The 24,474-nt window shown below is 34.7% G+C and overlaps 1 protein-coding gene across 4 annotated transcripts in view; it reads left to right on the forward strand.

The window, feature by feature from the left end:
- The window catches only part of OMA1 (OMA1 zinc metallopeptidase), a 79,699-nt gene that overhangs the window by 49,662 nt on the left and 5,563 nt on the right, over positions 1-24,474 (forward strand). For all 4 annotated transcript variants that reach the window (XM_035018458.1, XM_035018457.1, XM_035018456.1 and 1 more), the window contains one exon: positions 11,053-11,202. In XM_035018458.1, the coding sequence (XP_034874349.1) occupies positions 11,053-11,202 (150 nt within the window). The remainder of the gene's footprint in view (positions 1-11,052; positions 11,203-24,474) is intronic.

The following is a 24,474-nucleotide window of genomic DNA, read 5'->3' on the forward strand; positions in this document are numbered from 1 at the left end:
GTTTCCTTCCAGTTGTATGGCACTGTGTTGAGGGTAGGGATTATGGCAAGGGGCCGTCCCAAATTTTCCTCCTGGCTTTGATGTGTCTGGTTTCATAGTTGCCCAAGGTGCAGAAGTCTCTGAGCTAGTTTCTGGATTTCTCAGAAAGGGAATTTGTCTGTGTATTGTTAAGTCATTGTGTTTATGGTGAAAGAAGGGTCCAGTGCTGCTTATTCCAGTATTTTACTGATACCCTGTCATTTGTTTTTCATAAATTAGAAAAATAGAAATAAAATACTCCTTTTGAAAACAAAGTTATCTTACATTAGTGGCTCTCTGAATTGGGTTTTAGAATTATAGACACATTTCAATACCTTTATCTTACTATTAAAGCAGATATATTCAGTCCTTTTGGAATACTTTTAAGTTTGGAATATTTTTCAGTCTGGGATAATTATTTTCTTCTATTTCTGCATATCAAATATTGCTTTAAAGATTGCCTTCTGTGTTTTTAAGAGATTGAAGAGGGAAGTGCTTTATTTCACTTTTAATTAACACTTTTATTTATTTTTATTTTATTTTAGAGAGTGAGAGAGCATGCAAGTGGAGAGGAAGGGGCAAAGGAAGAGGGAGAGAGAGAATCTTAAGTGGGCTCCATGCTCAGTGTGGAGCCCGCCGTGGGGCTTGATCTCATGACTCTGAGATTATGACCTGAGCCACAATCAAGAGGTGGACGGTTAATGGACTGAGCCACCCAGACACCCTTGATAACACTTTTAATGTGAAAAAATATTGGATATTGTTTTGGTATGAGTAGCAGAATCCTTCATAGTAGATAATTCCTGAATTTGTAATGTCTATTGAAATGTTTATCTTACAGTTTTCAGGTTTTTTTTTTTTTTTTTTTTGAGCTGCTATATGGGCTGTGCTTTTTATTTTTTTCTTAAGATTTTATTTATTTATTTGAGAGAGAGAGAATGAGAGACAGAGAGCATGAGAAGGAGGAAGGTCAGAGGGAGAAGCAGACTCCCTGCTGAGCAGGGAGCCCGATGCGGGACTCGATCCCGGGACTCCAGGATCATGACCTGAGCCGAAGGCAGTCGCTTAACCAACTGAGCCACCCAGGCGCCCTGGGCTGTGCTTTTTAAAATAGTAACTTATTTCAGTTAAAATTCTTTCAACTCATATTTTTATGAATTATCTTAGAAGAATATCTTGCTTGTCTCAGCTTGTATTTATATTATTATGAATATGTTGATCTGCTATTGAAGGACATATTTCTGTGTGTGTTTAGAATTCAGTATCAGATAATTTTTTATGTGTGGATATGCACACAAGCTCACTCATATGTTACATATGTATCTTACACATATATAGATATACACGTGTAGACTTGGGTCACATATTTATATGTTTGTCTTAAATATATATTCCTATTTATAAACATGTATACATGTCTGTCTATATATGTACAATAGGGCAAAGTACCTTGGATTCTTTTTAATTTAGAGTACTCAGAGGTCTTAAAGAATTATGTTGCAATTCTGATGGTGGAGTAGGAAGCACCAGGGATTTGTCTCCCAGATAGACTACAGGGTGAACAAAAAGGTCCCTGTCCTCCAAATATCAGCGATCTGTGCTCTGGTCACTGAATACTGCTTTTGATCATTAGGTGCATAGAGGTGGTCAGCCATTGTTTTGTACCTTTCCCTATTATAGCAAGCCCTGGCCCCCTGACTGAAGTGACTTCCAGGGGACTTAAACATGTGGTAATATTCCTCTCCCACCACCTCCCCACTTCACTTTTTGATGAGGGGAGCCAGATACTAAAGACCAGGACTTTTGAAACTGCATATTTGGGAAAAATTAGAAAGTGACTGCACATGCTCAGAAAAATGCTGAGGAGACATTATATTTATGTCTCAGGCTAAACCTAGGTACAGAGAACACAATAGTAAAAAACAAAAAAACAAAAAACCAGTAACAAAACAGTAACAAAAAAAGCAAACTCTGTAGAAGGGGTAGAATCTGATATCCAGAGTTACATTACTAGATGCAGATGCCCATTGTTCACTAAAAAGGACAGGCATGTAAGAAACTGGAAAGTATGGCCTATTCATAGGAAAAAAATTAGCAGAAACTGTTCCTTAAGAATATCTAATGGCAGACATACTAGACAATGACTTTAAAAGAACTGTTTTAAAGTTGCTTAAAGAAGTTAGGGAAAGTGTAAGTCAAGAAAGTGATTATGAACAAAATGAAAATATCAGTATAGCGATAGAAACCCCCCCAAAAAACTAACAAGAAATTCTGGAGCTGAAAAATACAACAGAAATCTAGACAGATTCAAAGGGAGATTTCACAGGCAGGAGAAAGAATCAGTGAACCTGAACTTAGGACAATGGAAATTACCAAAGTTGAGGAACAGAAAAAAAAGATGGATTTAAGAGACCTGGGGGACATGATCAAGAGGACCAACATATGCAATGTGGGAGTCCCAGAAGGAGAAGAGAGAAAGGGGCAGAGAGAATATTTGAAGAGATAATGGCTGAAAACTTCCCAAATTTGTGGAAATACATAAATATAAATGTCCAAGGAGCTCAGTGAACTTCAAGAAAGATGAACCAGGGAGACCCACACTGAAATATGTTATAATCAAACTTTAAAAAGCCAAAGATAGAGCAAATCCTGGAAGTAGCAAGAGAGAAGTGAATCATCACATTCAAGGGATCTGCACTAAGATTATCAGCAGATTTCTCATCAGAAATGTTGTGGTCCAGAAGACAGTGTTTGTTATATCGAGAGTGCTATAAAATAATAAAACTGTCACCAAGAATCCTATGTCCAGCAAAACTCTTTCGAAAGTGAGGAAGAAATGAAGACATTCTCAGTTAAACAAAAGTTGAGGGAGTTCATGACCACCAGAACTGCTCTGCAAAAGATGCTCAAGGGAGTCCCACAGGTGAAATGAATGGATACGAGATGGTAACTCAAAGCTTTATGGAGAAATAAAGATCGTAGTAAAGGTAAATATATGGACAATTTCAAAAGCTAGTATTATTGTAACAGTTGTTTGTAACTATACTTTTTTGTTTCTGTACAATTTAAGAAATATATTTAAAGAAAAAAACAACAACTATTTAGTATAAAAGCTAGTATTACTGTAAGGTTAGTGTGTAACTCCAAATCTTGTTTTCTGTGTAATTTAGGAGACTAATGCATTTAAAAGAATTATTTTTTTTATTATTATTTTTTGGTTATACAATGTATCAAGATGTAATTTTGTTACATTAGAGACTGAAGAGAATGAGGACAGAGCTGTGAAGGAGCAGAGTTTTTATATGTTACTGAAGTTGAACTGGTATAAACTTAAGTTTTAAATGTAATCCCCATAGTAATTACGGAGAAAATAGCTATAGAATATGCACACAAGGAAATGAGAAAAGAATTTAAAACATTTCACTACAGAAAATCAACTAAACAAAGAAGACAGTAATGTAGGAAATGAGGGCAAAAAAGGTAGAGGGCATATAGAAAACAATTAGCATAGTCATAGAAGTAAGTCCCTCTATATCATTAATCACTTTAAATATAAGTGGATTAACTTTCCAATTAAAAGACAGAGATTGCTAGAATGGATAAAAATACATGACCCAACTATATGCTGTCTATAGTAGACTAATTTGTGACCCAAGGACATAAGCAGGTTGAGAGTGGTAGGATGAAAAAAGATATTCCATGCAAATAGTAACCAATAGAGAGTAGGAATGGCTATACTAATATCAGACAAAATAGACCTTTATTAAGAAAGATTACAAGAGACAAAAAATGGCATTATATGGTAATAAAGGTTTCAAACAACAAGAAGACATAACATTTATAAAGATTTATGTACCTAATTGCATACTATCAAAATATATGAAGCAAAAACTGACAGGACTGAAGGAAGAAATAGATAGTTCTGTAATAATAGTTGGAGACTTCAGTAGCTTTACCCAGAATAATGGATAGAACAACCAGATAGGAGATAAAGAAATAAAGGACTGCAGTAAACCAATAGATCTAAGAGAATATTACAGAATTCTCTATTCCAAAACAACAGAATGTATACATTCTTCTCAAGGGCATATGGGACATTTTCTAGGATAGACCATATGTTAGGCCACAAATTCTCGTATATTAAGGTATATATCATTCAGTGTATATTCTCTGACCACAGTGGGATGAAGTTAAAAATAAATAACACAAGTAAAACTGGAAAGTTCACAAAATAGTGGAAATTAAACAGTATACTTTATTTTTTATTTTTTTAAGAGTTTTATTTTTTTTAAATAATCTCTACACCTAATGTGGGGCTCAAACCTATAGCCCCGAGAGTCTCATGCTCTTCTGACTAAGCCAGCCAGGCACCCCAAAACGGTATACTTTAAATAGCCAATGGATTAAAGAAGAAATTACAAGGAATTTAATAAAGACTAGAAATGGATGAAAACAAAAACAACATACAGAAAGTTATGAGATGCAGTGAAAGCAGTGCTGAGTATGAAATTTATAGCTATAAATACTTACATTAAAAAACAAAGATTTCAGATGAACAGCCTAACTTGCAAATTAATGGATTACAAAAATTACTACACCCAAAACTAGTAAAATGAAGGAAGTAGTAAAGATTAGAGCAGAGATAAATGAAATAGAGACTAGATAAACAATTAGAGGAGAACGATTAAAATCAAAATTTGTTCTTTTAAAAGATCAACAAAATTGCCAAAACTTGAGCTAGCTGAACTAAGAAGTAAAGAAGACTCAAATTACTGAAATCAGAAATGAAAGTGCGGAGATTACTAATGATTCTATAGGAATAAAAGGATTAGAAGAAAGTACTATGAACAATTGCATGCCAAACATTGGACAATCTAGGTGAAATGGACAAATTCCTAGAAACACAAAACCTTAAGCAGTACTAAATCATGAAGAAATGGAAAATTTGAATAGACCTATAACTAGTAACAAGATTGAATCAGTAATCAATATCTAACTAAGAATAAAGTCTGACAGCATCCCTGGTAGATTCTACCAACCATGTAAAGATGAGTTAATATCAATTCTCAGACTTTCCCAGAAGAGTGAGTATTTTCTAACTCATTCTTTGAAGTCAGCATAACCCTGATAGAAAGACAAAGACACTCGAAGCAAACTATAGACCAATATCCCTTAAAAACATAGATGCAGAAATCCCCAACAAAATACTAGCAAACAGAGTTCAGTAGCATTTTAAAAGGATATGCACCATAACCAAGGGAGATTTATTCCTGGAATGAAAGAATGGTTCAGCATATAAAACTTTATCAATGTAATATGCCACACCTAACAAAAGGAAGGGGGAAAAACAACCTCACATGATCATTTCAATTGATGTAAAAAAATTTTTTTGAGAATATTTAACACCCTTTCATGATTAAAATAAAATAGGAATGGAAGGAAGCTACATCGACATAATAAAAGCCATATATGAAAAACCCACAACAAACATCATACTCAGTGGTAAAAGACTGAAAGCTTTTTCTGTAAGTTCAGGGACAAGGCAAGGATTCCCACTTTCACTTTTGTTCAGCATAGTACTGGAAGTTTGTAGTCAGAGCAAGAAAAAGAAGTAATAGTTATCCACATTGGAGAGGCAGAAGTAAAATTATCTTTGTTTGCAGATGATACGATCTTATATGTAGGAAACTCTAAAGACTTGAAAAATGGCTGTTTGAACTTAATAAATTAATTCAGTGAAGTATCAGGATACAGTGTCAACACTCAAAAATTCATTTCTATACACAATGAACATTGAAAAGGAAATTATAAAAACAATTCCATTTACAATAACCTCAGCAAGAATAAAAGATTTAGAAATTAACCAAGGAGGTGAAAGACTTACACAGTGATAACTAAAAATTCATTGCTGAAACAAGACATAAAGAAATAGAAAGATCCTATGTTCACTGACTGGAAAACTTAATATTTTAAAAATGTCAGTAGTACCCAAAGTGATCTATAGATTACATACAATCCCTATTAAAATCCTGGTGACTTTTTTGTTTGTTTTTTTGGTAGAAATAGAAAAACTAAACCTAAAATTCATACGCAATCTTAAAGGACCAGAGTAGCCAAAACAGTCTTGAAAAAGAATAAAACTGGAAGACTCACACTTCAGATTTCAAAACTTGCTACACAGCTACAGTAATCAAAACTGTGGTATTGGCATGAAAGGCATATAGACTTGATTTGTTAACAAGTCAGGAAATGACAGATGTTGGCGAGGATGCGGAGAAAGGGAAACCTTCCTACACTGGTTGGTGGGAATGTGAGCTGGTGGCAGCCACTCTGGAAAACAGTATGGAGGTTCCTCAAAAAGTTGAAAATAGAGCTACTGTACGACCCAGCAATTGCACTACTGGGTATTTACCCCAAAGATACAAATGTAGGGATCCGAAGGGGTACGTGTACCACAGTGTTTATAGCAGCAATGTCCACAATAGCCGAACTATGGAAAGAGCCAAGATGTCCATCAACAGATGAATGGATAAAGAAGATGTGGTATAAATACACAATGGAGTATTATGCAGCCATCAAAAAAACTGAATCTTGCCATTTGCAACGATATGGATGGAACTAGAGGGTATTATGCTAAGCGAAATAAGTCAATCAGAGAAAGACATGTATCATATGATCTCTATGATATGAGGAATTTTTAATCTCAGGAAACAAACTGAGGGTTGCTGGAGTGGCGGGGGGTGGGAGGGATGGGGTGGCTGGATGATAGACATTGGGGAGGGTATGTGCTATGGTGAGCGCTGTGAATTGTGTTAAGACTGTTGAATCACAGACCTGTACCTCTGAAACAAATAATACATTATATGTTAAAAGAAAAAAAAAAGATAGTAGGAAGGGAAAAATGAAGGGTGGATAATCGGAGGGGGAGATGAACCATGAGAGATGATGGACTCTGAGAAACAACTGAGGGTTCTAGAGGGGAAGGGGGTGGGGGGATGGGTTAGCCTGGTGATGGGTATTACAGAGGGGGCACATACTGCATGGAGCACTGGGTGTTACGCACAAACAATGAATCATGGAACACTACATCAAAAACTAATGATGTAATGTATGGTGATTAACATAATAAAAAGATACAGAATAGAGAGCCCAGAAATGAGTCCTCACATATATGGTCAAATAATTTTTGTCAAGGATGGAAACTGGGCAAAGGACAGTCTTTTCAACAAATGATGCTGGAAAACTGGATATTCAGAAAAAGAATGAAATTGGACCCTTACATAATACGTATACAAAAAAATAATTCAGAATGGATCGGGAACCTAAGTGTAAGACCTGAAACAATAAGACTCTTAGAAAAAATACATAGGACGAAAGCTTCACAACATTGGATTTGGTCATGATATCTTGGATATGACACCAAAGATACAGGTAACAAAAGAAAAAATTAGGCAAATTGGACTTCATGAAAATTAAAAAAAAAAAGTTTTTGCATCAAAAGACACCATCCACAGTAAAAAGACAACCCTCAGAATGGGAGAAAATATTTGCAAGTCATATATCTGATAAGGAATCAATATCCAGAATACAGAGGACTTTTATTTATTTATTATTTTTTTAAGATTTTATTTATTTATTTGACAGAGACACAGCAAGAGAGGGAACCCAAGCAGGGGGAGTGGGAGAGGGAGAAGCAGCTTCCTGCGGAGCAGGGACCCTGATGTGGGGCTCGATCCTGGGACCCTGGGATCATGATCTGAGCCGAAGGCAGACGCTTAATGACTGAGCCACCCAGGCGCCCCTACAGAGGACTTTTAAAGCCTAACAATAACACAAAAGATCTGATTGTAAAATGGACAAAGGACTTGAGTAGACATTTCTCCAAAGGAGATATCTCAATGCCACTAAGCACACAAAAAGATGCTCAAATCACTGATTATTAGATAATGCAAATCAAAGCTATAATGAGATAATACCTCATACTCATTAGGATGGCTACTATCAAAATAACAAATTAACAAATGTTGGTGAAAACATGAAGAAATTGGAACTCTTGTGCATTGTTGGTGGGAATGTAAATGGTAAGCCATTGTGAAAATGGTATGGTAGTTTCACCAAAAAAAAAAAAAAAAAATTCAGTTACCGTATGTCCCAGCAGCTTCCTTTCTGGATATATTCCTCAAAGAATTGAAAGCAGGGCCTCAGAAAGGTATTTGTATACCCATGTTCATAGCGTTATTCACAGTAGCTAAAATGTGAAAGCAACCCAAGTGTCCATTGACCAATGAATGGATAAGCAAAATGTGTAGACATACGGGATTTTGTTCAGTCTTAAAAAGGAAGGAAATTCTGCAATATGCTATAATACTGGATGAACCTTGAGGATGTTATGCTAAGTGAAGTAAACCAGTCACAAGAAGACAAATATTGTATGATTTCACTTGTATGAGGTACTTAGAGTAGTTAGAATCATAAAGGCAGAATTTGTGATGGTGGTCACCCAGGACAGGGGTGAGAGGAGAATGGGGAATTAATTGTTTAATAGGTATAGAGTTTCAGTTTTACGAAATGAACTATGGGGATGGTTGGTGGTAGTGGCTGCACAGCAATGTGAATGTATTTAATACCAGTGAACTGTACACTTAAAGATGGTTAAGATGGCAAATTTTATGTTATGTGTATTTTACCACAGTAAAAATAATTGTTTTAAGCATTGAATAAAATTTACTTGGATTTCAAATTACTTTTTCTTCTCCTTTTCCAGCATTTGAAAATATTTTAATGGTGTGTGCTAAAGAGTGGCATGGATGTTGACTAGGTCAGCATGATATTGTTTATTTGCCTTTTTGTGTGTCACAATCTCATTGCTTTAAGGCTGAAAGCACATTAAGGCTCTTTGATAGCACATTTTAGTCAGTACGGTGTAAGTTTTTTCTTAATTGTCTTACTCAAAAGTAAACTAGTTGGGAAATATAATCACTTTTATCCAATCACTTCTCATAGAAAAAATTAGAAATGTCAATAAATTGAACATGCTTATAATAATATTTACTTAATCACCCTATATAGGATTTAGAAGTAGTTATATTATAAAAATAATATAGTTTATATAATTCAGAAATAAAAGTCCTCCTTCTCCATCATCAAACATCCCATTTATACTTTTAGGGTAGCTACTACTATTAACAGTTTCTTCAGTTGCCTTCCAGAAATACTCTTTATGTAGATAAGTATATGTGTATGACTGTCTAATGGAATTATACACACGTATACAAGACGTATGTATCCTATTTGTTAAAAAAAGATATACTTTTATAAGGTATTTTGAGTGGCTTAAGTATGTTCTTTAGCACACACACTGAGGAAAAGTAGATAAATTGATACGAACATTAAAAATGTAACAAAAATATAATTTCTTTAAGTTTATTTGAAGTCTTATAATTATTCTAGTGATATAGATTAAGAATAAAATTTCTGTAGTACAATTTAATAATGAGATTTTAAATCCATATTTTTATGAAAACAAAATATTAATTTGTGTGGCAGATTTTTGTCCTCAATACGTGTTCTTATTACCTGTCATACTGAAAATAGTGGGTTATCTTTGGGAGTGGGATTATCTGTGAGTGCTGTATAGGGAGAGTTTTGGGCTTCTCTAATACCATATTGTATGAGTTTTTTTTAAAGCAATGAGCACATTCTACTTTTATTAAAATGCAAGAAAATATTTTTTTTTAAAGATTTTATTTATTTATTTGAGAGAGAGAGAATGAGAGACAGAGAGCACGAGAGGGAAGAGGGCAGAGGGAGAAGCAGACCCCCTGCTAAGCAGGGAGCCCGATGTGGGACTCGATCCTGGGACTCCAGGATCATGACCTGAGCCGAAGGCAGTCGCTTAACCAACTGAGCCACCCAGGCACCCGAAAATATTTTTTTTCATTGCAGTCACTTTTATTTTTTGTTTCTTGTTGCTTTTTCATTTGCTTTTTTTTTGTTTTTATTTTTATTCTAGTTAACATACAGAGTTCTACTGGTTTCAGGTGTATAATTTAGTGATTCAACAGTTCCATACAGCACTCAGTGCTCATCATGATAAGTGGACTCCTTACCCCATCACCTATTTCACCCTTCCCCCCACCCTCCTCACCTCTGACAATCATTAGTTTGTTCTCTATAGTTAAGAGTCTGTTTCTTGGTTTGTCTTTCTCTTATTTTTTTCCCTTTCCTTGTTTTGTTCTTAAATTGCACATGAATGAAATCCTATGGTGTCTTTCTCTGACTTATTTCGCTTAGCATTATGCTGTCTAGCTCCATCCATGTCACTGCAAATGGCAAGATTTTGTTCTTTTTGATGGCTCAGTAATAATCCATTGTGTGTGTGTGTATTAAACCACATCTTCTTTATCCATTCATTGATGGACACTTGGGCTGCTTCCATATCTTGGCTATTATAAATAATGCTGCTATAAACATAGCAATGCATATATCCCTTTGAATTAGTGTTCTTGTATTTTTTGGGTAAATACCCAGTAGTGCAATTGCAGGATTGTAGGGTAGTTCTATTTTTAACTCTTTGAGGAACCTCCATACAGTTTTCCACAGTGGCTGCACCACTTTGCATTCCCACCAGTGGTGCACGAGGGTTCCTTTTTCTCCACATCTTCATCAGTACATGATGTTTCTTGTGTTTTTGATTTTAGCCATTCTGACAGGTGTGAGGTGGTATCTCATTGTAGGTTTGATTTGCATTTCCCTGATAATGTGATGATGAGCATCTTTTCGTATGTCTGTTGGCCGTCTATATGTATTCTTTGAAGAAAAAAATCTCCGTTCATGTCTTCTGCCCATTTTTAATTGGATTGTTTTTTGGATGTTGAGTTTTATAAGTTCTTTTTACATTTTGGATACTAGCCTTTTATCAGATATGTCATTTGCAAATAATGATAGAAAATAGTTTTAAAACATAATGATTTAAATTTTAAAAAATGTTCTCATTAACTAAGCTCATTTTTTTTTTTTTAATTCTGATTTTAGGCTTGTGTGGATGTCAGAGCCAGTTCAGTGTTTTGGCAGCAGATGGAATTTGCAGATAGCCTCCAAGGCCATCCCAAGTTGCCAGAATGGTTATCCACACACCCTTCTCATGGAAATCGAGCTGAGCACTTGGATAGACTCATACCTCAGGTGAGCTAACGCTGTATAAGGCAAGACATTGTTTTTACTGTATCATTTATTTTTAATGCAGTTGCTTCTTGTGCTTAGAAAAAGAGAGTTCTAGTCTAGCCTATCAAATATTTTGATCACTGTAATTATGGATTCTCGGTTTTTAAAGGATTTGACTGAAAAGTAAAAATCCTGCTTGTCCACAAGTCTTGGGGAATAAATTGCTGTTTAGTTGACTTTTCTTGATGGTGAAAGTTTAACCTTTTTAGAATCATACCTTTTAATTTTAAATGATTTGGCAAAAGTCTAAAACTAAAAGTATGTATTTTTCATACATACTGATCATAATTTAGTCTTTTCTTGGTGATTTAAGCTTTGTTAAAAAGCTTGTTAAAAATACCAGTTAATGAACTGTGCAAAATTTTGGGGTTAATTAATTATTAATTTCGATAGTGATACTGGAATTTGTTTTAGAAAAAAAATCTCTTTGTATTTGCTTTTTGGTTATTTATTTGTTTATAAAGCATGTGCTGTGTGGCATTCTTTCTTTTTTGGTAGAATTCAATGGATCAAGTTGAAGCAGCTTTCTCTCAAGTAGTTTTTACTATCTTTTGAAAATCTTTTGACTTCATTCAAGATGTTTTCTGTAGTTATGACATTGGTACAAGATGGATGTCAGGCATGTCTAAGCCAGGCTACATCTCTCTTCTATTTCACTTGAACTAAATTTGCTGATTGGTTATAAAAGCAGACTATTCTTTAGAAATTTAAGAATTGGTATTGGTCTGTTTGCTAAAGGATAAAAAGGGATCCAGGTGTATTATAAAAGTTATCTTTCAGTATGACTTCAAATTCAGCTTAAGATATATTGGGTTCCTGTTAAAGAAATGATGCTAGTAAGTACAGGGGTACAAAGAGAAATAAGACACGGTTCTTGATACTTTCATGCTAAGATAAGTATAGATTGATTCTTAATACAACAGGGAATATGACTTACAAGAAAAGTAAAAATGTTGTGGTATGCAATTTGAAGGAATAATAGCCAGCATCTAGTTTGGAATGAGAAACAATCGCAAGATTCATTCATTCGTTTATGTGATCAGTATTTGTTGATACTCATTTCTAATCTACTGTTCTGTGTTCTGTTGCCGGGGAATGAGCAAGGACAAAACAGTCTTTGCTTTTTTGGAGCTAACATTTTAATTAGATAATTCAAATAATAAACAAACAAACATACATGTAGTATGTCAAGTAGTGATAAGCATGAGGGGGAAATATAAAGCAGGTTAAAGGTAGTAGAGAGGACTGGGCAGCAGAGAAGGTTTACTAGTCTGTGTTCATGTGTCAAGGAGAGCCTCACTGAATAGAATCTAGAAAAGCCCTGGAGCAAATCCTGTGAATATATGGAGGGAGTCTTTTAGGCTGAGGAAGTAGCCAGTGCACAGGACCTAAAGTGAGAGTATGTTTGATGTGTCCAGGGAATAGCCAGGAAGACATGGAGGTGGAATGGAGTAAGGGAGGAGGGGAGAATGGTTGAGATGTAGGGGGACCAGACCATGAAGGGTCTTCTAAACCACTGTAAGGTCTTTTATTTCAAGTGATGAGGGAAGCTAGTTTCCTCATCACTCAGGTCTGGTGTGAGCAGCAGAGGAGTGAATTGACCTGACTCATGTGTTTTATAGTGATCACTGGGGCTCCTGTGTGGAGAGTGGACTGTAGTGGGGCAAGGGTGGAATCAGGGAGGCTATTTAGGAGGCTCTTGCAAAAATCCTGGTAAGACATTATGGAGACAGAAGAGAGTGAGAGAAGTGGTCAGATTTTGGATATATTTTGAAAGGGATGATAACAGAATTTGTCCATAGCTTGGGCATACTTTGTACCTTTTATGAGCATTGGGAATAGCCAGACATGGGTTCTTAAGACCTTTCCTAAATATATTTCATTTATACTCCTAATTTGAAGAAAAAAATATTTGAGAAAGAAATAACAGTGAAATTTACTTGATATAATATATAGTAATAATTCATCTTAAAAGGGCAACATAGCACTGGGATTATATTGTGTTAGTAATTGATGTGTACTGAAGCTCACTGGCTCTGAGAGTCTTCTCAGTGATACCTACGACCCAGGGGCCTTCTACTGTCCTGGCAAGTTTAGCCTATCTCTTAATTCCTAATAACCACATGGTTTTCTTTTAGAATTTCCTTTCTTTGCATTTTTTCCTTAGTGAAATTCTAAAAATATATGGCTTGCTTAAGCTGGATAATGAATTCTGCCACCTTTCGTCTGAAGCTTGACCTATATTCTGTAAAAAATGTGCTTTAGAGAAGTCTTTAAAATAATAATGAATTGATTAGTGAGTATGAGGAAAAGTGGTTGGAGAAACAAATATGTTATTTGGGAACCAATGATGAAAAACACTGGGAGATTTTTTTTTTTTTTTCCTTCTAAAAATAAACTATCCTAGTTCAGAAACTTAATTTGAAAACCTCATGTAATTTCTTACATTTTGCCCCCAAGTGATTAAATTCAATTTGAAAGCAATAAAACTCCACTACAATATTGGGAATAATTCAGTGGTTGAAGTGAAGCTGATAGTGCAAGAGTATACTGTTAATTAGAATGTCAAGTAGTGATAAGCATGAGGGGGATTGGAATTCCCTACCATTCTAATTTCTATAATGAAACAAAGTGATTCCTCAGGCAATATATAGAATTATCTGAGTCTATAGACTACTACTAAGGACTACTTTTGTTGTTGTTGTAGTTAAATTTTATTTAAGGTTTTTTTTTTTCCTCCATTTACGTGAATACAATGTTATATTCTACCTAAAGCTCCTGACAGTATGCCTGAATTGATGTACATCTCAGAGGTAGTTGGGAATACAGCACCAGAACACAGAGAAATCTAGGCAAGAGATGAGGATTTCAGAGTCACCTGAAAAAGGTGATAGTTGAAGCAGAGTAGATGAGTTCACTTAGGAAGTAAACAGAGAAAAAGATCCTGGACAGAGGTTAACAGTATAAAGTAGTTTACATATTTAATTGGTAGGAAGAAGATTGAGCCTGTAGTATATCAGATTTATAGGAGGAGAAAAGATCAAGAAAATCAGGAAAGTAAGATTCTTTGGTTCTATGATAAATCTTGATAATTTTGATTTTTTTTAAAAAATTAACTTACTGAAGATTGTGTATTTTTTATTTCTTACTGGATTCCCTGAATATCATCAAAGAAATTTATTATTTCTTACCATAGCATATCAAGATTTAAGATATTTTAAATCTATACTTGGTGCATTCAACAATTATTTATTGATCATGTGTTAGGCCAGACCATAGGTGTTACAAGTGTTGTGAACAAATTACACAAAAATCCCTGTCCTCATGAAGCTTATGCAGTAAAGGGAGACAGACAATAAATAGCATTAATTAGTAATGTATAGAATAGATCACTGATATATTGTATACTAGTCAGTAATGAGTGTTAACATGAAGAAAATAAAGGAAGAACAATGTATTAGTCAGCTTGGGTTGCCGTAGCAAAATACCAGAGACTGTGTGGCTTAAGCAACAGAAATTTATTTTTTCACAGTTCTGAAGGGTAGAAGTCCAAGGTCAAGGTTCTGGCTTAAGCAATAGCAATTAATTTTTTCATAATTCTGAAGGCTAGAAGTCCAGTAATTTTCTGGCAGATTCAGTTTCTGGTGCGATCTTTCTGGCTTGCAGATGGCTGTCTTCTAAAACATTGTGTCCTCACCTGGTGGAGAGAGTTGAGTGTGTTGGTGTCTCTTCCTTTTCTTATTAAACTGATAAGAACAGATACTACACCTGACTTAGCCTTTTCTTATAAGGGCCTGTTAATTCTTTCATGAGGGCTCCACCCTCATAACCTCTTCTAAACCTAAATTACCTCATCTCCCCATCTTCAAATACTGTCATCACATTGGAGGTTAAGGCTTCAACATAAGAATCTGGGGTAGGGGGGAACAGTCCACTCCATAGTGGGTAGGTAATATGTGAGCAGAGGTGGTCAAGGTCCTGGAACAGCTGTTTGAAATGGGGTTAGTCAGAGAAGGTTTCACTGAGAAGATGGTATTTGAAGGAAGAATGAAATAAATGGAAGAATGAGCCGTGTGACTTCCTAGGCGAACACCCTTCCAGGCAGAAGAAATAGTAAGTACCAGGCATTGAGGTCGGAGTGAGCCTGGTGTATTTGAGGGACAGCAAGGAGACCAATGTGGCTGGATGGGGTAAGCAATGGAAAGTGGAGAGTGCAGGTTTTGAAGCCAGTGTAAGGACTTTGGCTTTTGGTCACGGATGGGACACCAGTGGAAAGTTTGGAGTAGAGCACTAGAGGAGTAACAGGGTTGACTTATGTTTGGGGAGAATGTGATCTATAGCTCCTCTACAAAGCACTAAAATCATATAATTTTGAAGTATTTTAATATAGTATGTCGTTCACAAAATAGACTAGTTCCTTGTTTTGTCTTGCTTTTAAAATCAAGAAAATGCCCCCAAGTTAGAAAAAACTACACCTTTGCTATTTTTTAATGTGTATTCTGAGATAAAGCATGCATAAATACCTAGGTAAATATAATCCTGTAATCTACCAGCATTTAAAAATGATAAATATAGGGTTATAGTATTAATAATATTTGTAGTTAATAAGAGATGATATGCTATAATTTTATTTACTTGAAATAATCAGTTAAATTTAGGAAACAAATATTCCACGCATTTTGGTTACCATAACAACTTGGGTGAAAAATTGAAGAACAGATGTTAAATCAACCTGTTGATGTTTAATTTTATGACAGTTTTAAAATTATACTTAACACTGTTCAGATTTTAAATTTATGTATAACATAAGTTGTCCTTGAAAGAGATCCCTTATTTAACTTTCTTTCTGTAAAGATTGTTATAAAATATGGATGAATAGATGTGAATAAAGGAAATGGTTTGATAACCCAGGATAGAAATTTACTTGAAAGATTTATTTTACAACCGGAAGCATTTAGACTGAATTTTTTATTTTCTGTTTCTCTCACTGACTCACTCTCTGCCATCCTTTTCTTGGTTGGGGGAAGGAGTTGGGGAATGATAGAATGTATAGGAAAAACATTTCATTTGGCCTTACTGTTGTTTAGGGTTATGTTATTATAATAATTTTGAATAGGATTTATTTTTTAATGACTCTTAGGACTTTCAACGTCAGCCTTATTTGTAAACTGTTTTTTAAATCTTGGTGTTCAAATTTACTGCATTCAGTTTTTATAGATACTGGCAGGCTGTAAATGCATTCATTTTAATCTCATTTTATCTTGAATTCTTTAAACTTTCAGGAATCTGGGGGTTGAGATCTTGTAAATCATTCTTATGCATTTATAATTGGACAAAGTAAATGCATAAATCATTAATATTATACATCTCATGAGTAGAAAATATGAGTGTTTAACATTGAAGTGAAATGTCATTGTTGGCCATGTACACAAACGTACACTGTTCACTTTACAGAATTTCATTTTGTCTGACATGGAGAGTGTTGAGGAAAAGGCAAATATCATAGCAGCTACTGTAATTGAATTGGCCTCTGAATCATATAAAGCCAGGAAGCCTGACAGTAACATTGTCTAAAACTTTAAAAAAAATATTATGGTGCATGTGATGTGTATCTACTTGAGGCTGAAGTGAATGGGCCATTAGAAAAAATTGCTTTTAGGGGGAAAGAAAAGTATGATATTTTTAGAAAAATGTGTTAAAAAATGGAGTTGATTTTTTTTCTCTTGAAATGACTTAGTTTCTACTTTCAAAGGAAGCTTTTAATCTAATTATGAAGCTTCTCTGGCCATTAATTTTTTTCTCCTGTTTTTTTTTTTTTTTTTTTTTTTCTTTTTTTAAACCTAATTACTGTGGTTTTATTTTTTATGAATAAGTAATTGCTATTTTACTTGATAGGAAGTGCCTAGAAGAATCCTGATGTGTACCAGCAGTTTCATAAATACTTTGGTTGTTATTGGGAATAAATACAGCCATTTCATAATATATTGTTCTCCTGTGTCAGGAGTGGTTGATTATAAAATTTATTTGAAAACTTTTTCTTATTTATCTTATCATTCTAGAGGAAAATTGACATGTGTCAAGGTGAACTTAATTTTTAAATTTTTTGTATTTATTAAAATTTTTAGTTAAATAATTAACTTTTTTAGACCACTTCAAAAATTAGTCAACGATTCCAATTTCCATTGCAGTTTATTATGAAAGGAAAGGAAATGAATTGGAAAACATTTTTAAAGGTAAAATCGTGACTTACATAAATATAAGATGAACAATATCTGAGATTTTCTTTAACTTATTATTACTGAGAGAGCCAGTAATATGTTACAGCTAGCTGACGGGAGAATTTCAGAACCATAGGTATATAGACAATCAGGAATGCTGAACCAACTTTACAGACAGATGGAAAACTGATCTATTCATGAGGCAATGATCAATTTGCATTCCACCAGACAGTTCGCTTACATTTCTGCAGACTTGTATTTATTTGCATTGTTATTAGTATTCTACAGATTATGGAGTTGTAAAACAGCTCTAAGGCCTTGAAAGGCAGAGGTGACACTCAAGGATGCACTTGATAGGATATCCAGTGTTCTTTTTTGCCCATAAAAGTTTTTCACAGTTTCTTCTGTTTTTATTTTCTATTGTCATCCATTTGCCTTTCAAGTAAAGACACTAAAATCATCCTGTAAGGCTAATATATAAATAGAAGTTTTTGTTTTGTTATTTGTAAGTAGCCACATAGCCATTATCCTTATTGTATTTCTTTTCTTTCTCTTAAAGTAACAAACTGCTGTTCTCATTCATTCCTGTTAAATTTCCTGTTAAATTTCTCATTCATTCCTGTTAAATAAGTTTTTGATTGAGGTTAGTTAAAATCCTAGGCTTTTTTTTTTTTTTTTTTAAGTGTATGCTTGCCTATAGAAATTAAGGGAGAGAGCTTCAAGGGGGGTATAAAGGGATTGGTTTCATTTTTTCAGGATGTTGGGAAGAAAACATTTTTATCTACCCTTCAAAGGTTCTTCTGGCTGGTCTAAATTAAATTGACATGAGATAGATTAACAGGAGAAAAACAAATTTAATTTTGTACATATGGAAACACCACATACACGAGAGATTCAAAGACAGGTAAAATGAAGTATATATGCCATTCTGCGCTAAGGAATGGGATAAGGCCCTGGGGCTTCAAAGGGGAGGAGAGCAATTCACCAGGGCAGTAAGAAGAAGAGCAGATATTTGGTAATGAGATGTTTGCTCTTTCATACAGATGGGTCACTCAGATAAAATTTATTTCTGGTAATAACTCTTATTCTGGGAAAGACCCCCCAATTTATATTCTTCTAGGTAGTTAAGAGAGGAGCAAAATCTTCTCTTGAGCCCACTGGGGTTTATTGCCTTCAACTCAAAATAGTCCATGTGCCAAAATGGCACATTTTAGGGAGACTTTTTCTGTACCCCTTCAAGGAAAAACATTTAAACCTTTCATGAATTATTTTGAACTAAAGGTATAGATATAAAATCAAGAATCAAGTCACAGAAATGCAGAAATGACAGGAAAATGGAGAATAGAGAGAAAAAACATCTTTAAAAGAATTTTTTTATTATAAATCTTAAAAACACATGTAAAGATAGAGAATAATTTGAATAATTTAATGAATCCTCATTTTCCGCTCACATTCATTAGTATCAAACCGTTTTGTAACTTGCTTCATTTGAATCTCCTCTTATTTTTTCCCATTAGAATTTTAATGTAAATGCCAGACATGAGAGCTTTCTCCCCAGTTACTCCAATATGTATTTTAGAAAGTAGTACCATTTTCATCCGCAGTTATACTATTATTCCTAAGAAAATTTATAGTAATTCCTTATTAAAAATAAATATCCTGGGGCGCCTGGGTGGCTCAGTTGTTAAGCGTCTGCCTTCGGCTTGGGTCGTGAACCCCGGGGTCCTGGGATCGAGCCCCGTGTCGGGCTCCCTGCTCCGCGGGAGGCCTGCTTCTCCCTCTCACACTCCGCTTGCTTGTGTTCCCTCTCTCGCTGCCTCTCTCTCTTGTCAAATAAATAAATAAAATCTTTAAAAAAAAAAATAAATATCCTGTCCATATGCAGATTTTTCTGTCTCAAAATATAGTTTTACTGTTGGTTTATTCAAATCCTGATCCATCAAATTCATGTGTTGCATTTGATTATTTTGTCACTTGTCTCTTTGACTTCAGAACAGTGGCCCCTCCCTTTGTTTTTGTTTGTTTTTAAATATGCCGTTGACTTGTTGAATAAATCTAGCCTCCCATTCTAGATTTATGTGATTGCTTTTTTGTGATATCACCTAATTTGTGTTAAAAAACAAAATTCAACTGAGTAAATTTAAAGACCAAATTGGTTTTATTCAGCAGTTTGTGAATTGGGCAGCATCCTTCTAGCAATAGAAAGGAGCTCCAAAAAATTGAATAAAATGAGAGACTTTGGTAAGCAGTAAGGGGCAGGGACAAGGAAAGCGGAGTTACTTCATCTTTCTTTGTGGGACGGAAGGGGTCTGTCTGGCAGATTACCTCACTAAATGCTGACTGGGAAATTCTAGATTTACTGGTTTGAGATTCCATTTTGGAAGAGGTTGAAACTGCAGTTAGGTTAGCTGTTAAGTCTTGGTTTGCTGATGTGGGGCTTACCACAATTGAGTCTATTTTGGGCCTGTGGTCTCTCTCTCTCTCTCTCTCTCTCTCTCTTTTTTTAACACTTGTTTCTCTGTATACCTGTAAACAGGAGTTAAATTTTGGCAAGAATATTTTATAGGCAGTGCAGCTATGCTTCATATTGTTTTACATCAGGATTCTCTTGATCTGGCTGCTCACATTTAGTGATGCCACATTTGATCAGGGGTTTGGATGGTGATGGCCTGCCCCTTCCTTTGTCGATATGGTTTTCCCTCGTCTGGCCAGCAAGTGGTTGTAGGGTAATGATTTAGCACTCCATAAATATCCAGTTTTTCAACAACCCGAGAAGTTTCTTTGATTGAGGGGAACTATCATTGTCCTCTGTCTCAAAAGGCTAACCTGTGTGTGCGTCTTCAGGAGGAATCTATATAGAACAGTGAAGAAGGAACTCAGACCAGCCAAATTAGATCTAATGGAAGAAAAGATGTTGCAGCCACATTTTTCTCCTATGCAAGAGTAGATGTAAGAGGTAGATGGGAGAGATTTTTAAAAAATCAGAAAGATTTTAATAAGAGTTGAAAAGAAAGATGATCATAGGTAATTGTATTTAATAGACATTTTGTGTATGAGTGTCCTTAACTAATAACACCACAAAGACCTTCATCCAAACTAAATCTAACAATAACAACAACAAAAAGCCTCTGAAATGCCCATTTTCTTCCAGTAAGATAAGCTTCAAAGAGTAAAAAAATCTAAAAAAAACAAATCTCAGGTATAATTTAAAAGCTTTCCTACATTGGAGAGGACAGCCTAGGTGCCCCCTGAAGCTGGCATGAGAAGGCTGATTTAACTACATTGAAAGTGACAGAAGAAGAAAGAATGACTTTACAAATGTAAGATACATCCGTTCCAGAAAATTGCTAAACTTGTGAATACAGCAGACAAGCTGTAAAACTTTCAGTGGAGGCTGTGAAGAACAGAATTGATGCCCCAGAGCAAAGACTCATTGATGCTGGAGATAAAGGAACATAGCACAGCCAAATTAAAACACCCAAAGCTAAAAAAAGTCTGAAAAATGGAAGAACACTGAAAAACATGAAATCAAGCTACATAGAACAGTAGAAAACACCAGTACCTTCATTTATGTCTTAATTTCTTTGACTGTGGTTTCTATAACATGTTTGATTTAGATAACATTTCTCAAGATGGGTTTTTAGAACCCCAGAGCATCATGCCTGAGATGCCCTGAAATGACAATGCCTAGATATTTAAATTTGCCAAGTGTTTAATCTTCATTGCAGAGATAGGATTTTATAAGCTGCCAAGTATAAAGAGAAAATATAAAGATGCATATGAGTAAGAATGACTTTAGATCTTACCTTTTATATTTTGGAGAAGTGTAAGAGTTTAGGGTAAAAGAAATAAAACAAACAAACAAACAGAAAACAGTGGAAGTAATACACTTTGGTGTGCTATCTAGCCAAACCCACTTTTCTTTCTTTGAAGATAGAAGATCCCTTAACACATGGAACACATAGAACAATATATCAGTAAAGTACTTAGTAGCTGGAGTTCTCCTTCCAGAATCCAGATGATCAAGAATTAGATAGAATTTGTAGTTTATTCTGTTTATATATGATTGTGATTCTAGCTTGCACCCTGCTATTCTTAGAAAACCACAGATAAAGTAAGGAACTAATAAAGAATTGAGTTGAAAGTACGATAAATAAGATTCAACTGACACAAAAAACTAAATGCTAAGAAAGAGATGTATTTTTTTTCCAAATGTACATACATCTTTCAGAAAAATATTGGTCATTAACTTGAACAAAAATATGTATACTTAATATAAAAATGTTATGGTTCAAATTATCAGAACATAATATATTAAAATTAATATAACAAAAATTAAAGTATGGGCAGCCACATGAAAATTAAAATAAAATTCTTGTATGTATAAGACAAGAAATCCATAACAATAAGAGCTGCCTTAGAATAAAAAAAAATTTGTAATGGTTGTAGTTGTATTTTCATGGATTGCTGTCAAACCTATATGTAAAAAAAAACTTTACCAATTTAAATGTCTCTGTTAGACAGAAAAAGAGAAACAAAATTGATACACATAGTGTGCCCCAGACAGGGAACATAAAATTAAGCAGAAATAAAATTATAAGAGTTGGTTTTTTTCAGAAATTTTGTCAAAGTGAAAATTATCAAGTCATTTATTTAGACAAAGAGTAAAAGGTAAATAGGGTCAGGAGAAGAGCTATGATAATTAACATGCAGGAAAACCAAAATACTTGAGAGAATATTATTTTTAGGTAGATGATGTCAATGGCTCAGGTCAAAATCAGAAGTAATTAAAGTGTATGCATGCCTGTGTGTGTGTGTGAGAGAGAACTGCCGAAGTGGATACAGCTAGAAGTAGAAATTGTAACTAGAATGTACCTCCTCAAATTAATTTTTGAAGAGGTAAGGTATAATTAAATCAAATAAATAAAAACAACTGTATCACAAACCCAGAGTCATAACAAATTAGCAAAGAAAAGAGCACCTAGCCCTGATGGGGATTTACTTCGGAGAATTTTTCGGAAGTTTAAAGAACAGTTATTCAGTGAATAATTAACTCTAGCTTCAAAATAAAGAAAGGGACATTGTTAATTATCTGATGCATTTTGTGAACATTTTGTTTTGACAAATTGATAAAAATACCACTTTTAAAAGAATTTATAGACTGGGGTCATTAACCAGCAAACAGTACAGTACTAGGTAACAATAATTATTTACTTGGAGCAAGTAAATTATCTTCAGATACATGGGTAGCGTAATAAAGGCAGTGCTGTTAACACAGAGGAAGGAACTCAGGACTCATTTTTGATTCCTTCTCTATATCCTACCCACAAGAAGATCTTGTCTACTGCCCCTTCACCACCACCGTCATCCCTCGCCTGGATTAACTGCAGTCATCTCATATTTTAATCTTCCTATTGTTTTTCACCTCATCCCCTAACAACAGCCTGTTTGCAGTACAGTAGCCGGAATGATCTTTTAATTGTCGTTTCCCTGTGTAAAACCTTTTAGTGGCATCTCTCGAATTCAGGATAAAAATCCAAACTCCCGCTGTCTTTAAGTCAGGTAATTTGGCCACTGCTTCCTTCTCCAACTTTTTCACATGTCCCTCTTCCCCAGGTTTTCCTTGAGTCCAGTTATTTCACACTGAGCTTGTTTCCTTCTCACTGCTCCTCTAGTTGCTGACTTCTATGCCTGAAATATTCTTCCTTCAGCTCTTGTTACCCAAGCACCATCTCCCTTCGGAGGCTTTCCTTGATTCCCCCAGTCTCAAATAGCCCTTCTTCTGTGCATTCGTTCTCTAACAAAGTTTACGGTTTTGTTTCTTCATGTACTTAACTAAATCGATCTTGTTTACTACTTGTTTATTGTCTGTCTCCTCCTTGCAGAATGTAAGGCCCTTGTTCACTGCTGTCTCCCTAGTGCCTGTGACAGTTTCTGAGATGCTTAATGAATATTCATTACATGATTGCATGATAGGTCATTATAGGCAAGAGAAGTAAAATAACATTGGGTTAAAAATTTCAGAGCTGCTTCCTACCGTAACACCAATAGAGATAACATAAATAAAATACCTGGTACAGTTGAAGGTACATAGAAAGTGAACAGTATATGTTCGTTTCTTTCACTTCTAGTAGGAATCTGTAGGCTGGCCAATTCCATATTTAACTCCGGTCTTCCTTGGGATTCTCTCTTGGGAACTGTGTGTTTTTGCTATTAAGAGTACATTCTTGCTTTCTCCTATTCTCTTCACTCAGTGTTTTCCCTATGACATTTATCATAATGATTTATTCATAGCTTGTGTTCTATAGGTGTTTCTTTAAAATTCAGCATGCATTTATTAAGTACCTGTTATGTGTAGTGCATAAAGTTAAATGCAGAAAACAAAATAAAGGCAACGGAAAGGCATATTTTAGTTGTATAGTGGGAAAATGTTGCTCACTTTTAAGGAGATATTTAATAACTTCATTTATTTTTTTTTCACCTGGTTAAAAAGTATCATTTGTTAGCATCTTTTTTTAATTTAAATTCAATAACCGACATGTAGTATACATCATTAGTTTTTGATGTAGTGTTCAGTGATTCATTAGTTGTGTGTAACACCCAGTGCTCATCACATCAAATGCCCTCCTTAATGCCTATCACCCATTTACCCCATCCCCCCACCCCCATCCCCTCCAGCAACCCTCAGTTTGTTTCCTGGAGTCAAGAGTCTCTCATGGTTTGTCTCCCTCTCTGATTTCTTCCCATTCAGTTTTCCCTCCCTTCCCCTATGATCCTCTGCCCTATGTCTTATATTCCACATATGAGTGAAACCTTATGATAATTGTCTTTCTCTGGTTGACTTATTTCACTTAGCATAATACACTAATAAGTGCATTTAATAAAATAGATTTGAATTTATAAAAATAAAAGATGTTGACACCCTGAAATGTAATAAAATAAATGTGGAAAGGAAAGTAAAAAATAAAAATTTACCAACGTATGTGATAAAATCTTACTATGCAGAATAGATGAA

This window comes from Mirounga leonina, unplaced genomic scaffold, assembly GCF_011800145.1.
Source record: "Mirounga leonina isolate KUSES-001 unplaced genomic scaffold, KU_Mleo_1.0 Mir_173, whole genome shotgun sequence".
In the NCBI taxonomy this organism is placed as follows: Eukaryota; Metazoa; Chordata; class Mammalia; order Carnivora; family Phocidae; genus Mirounga; species Mirounga leonina.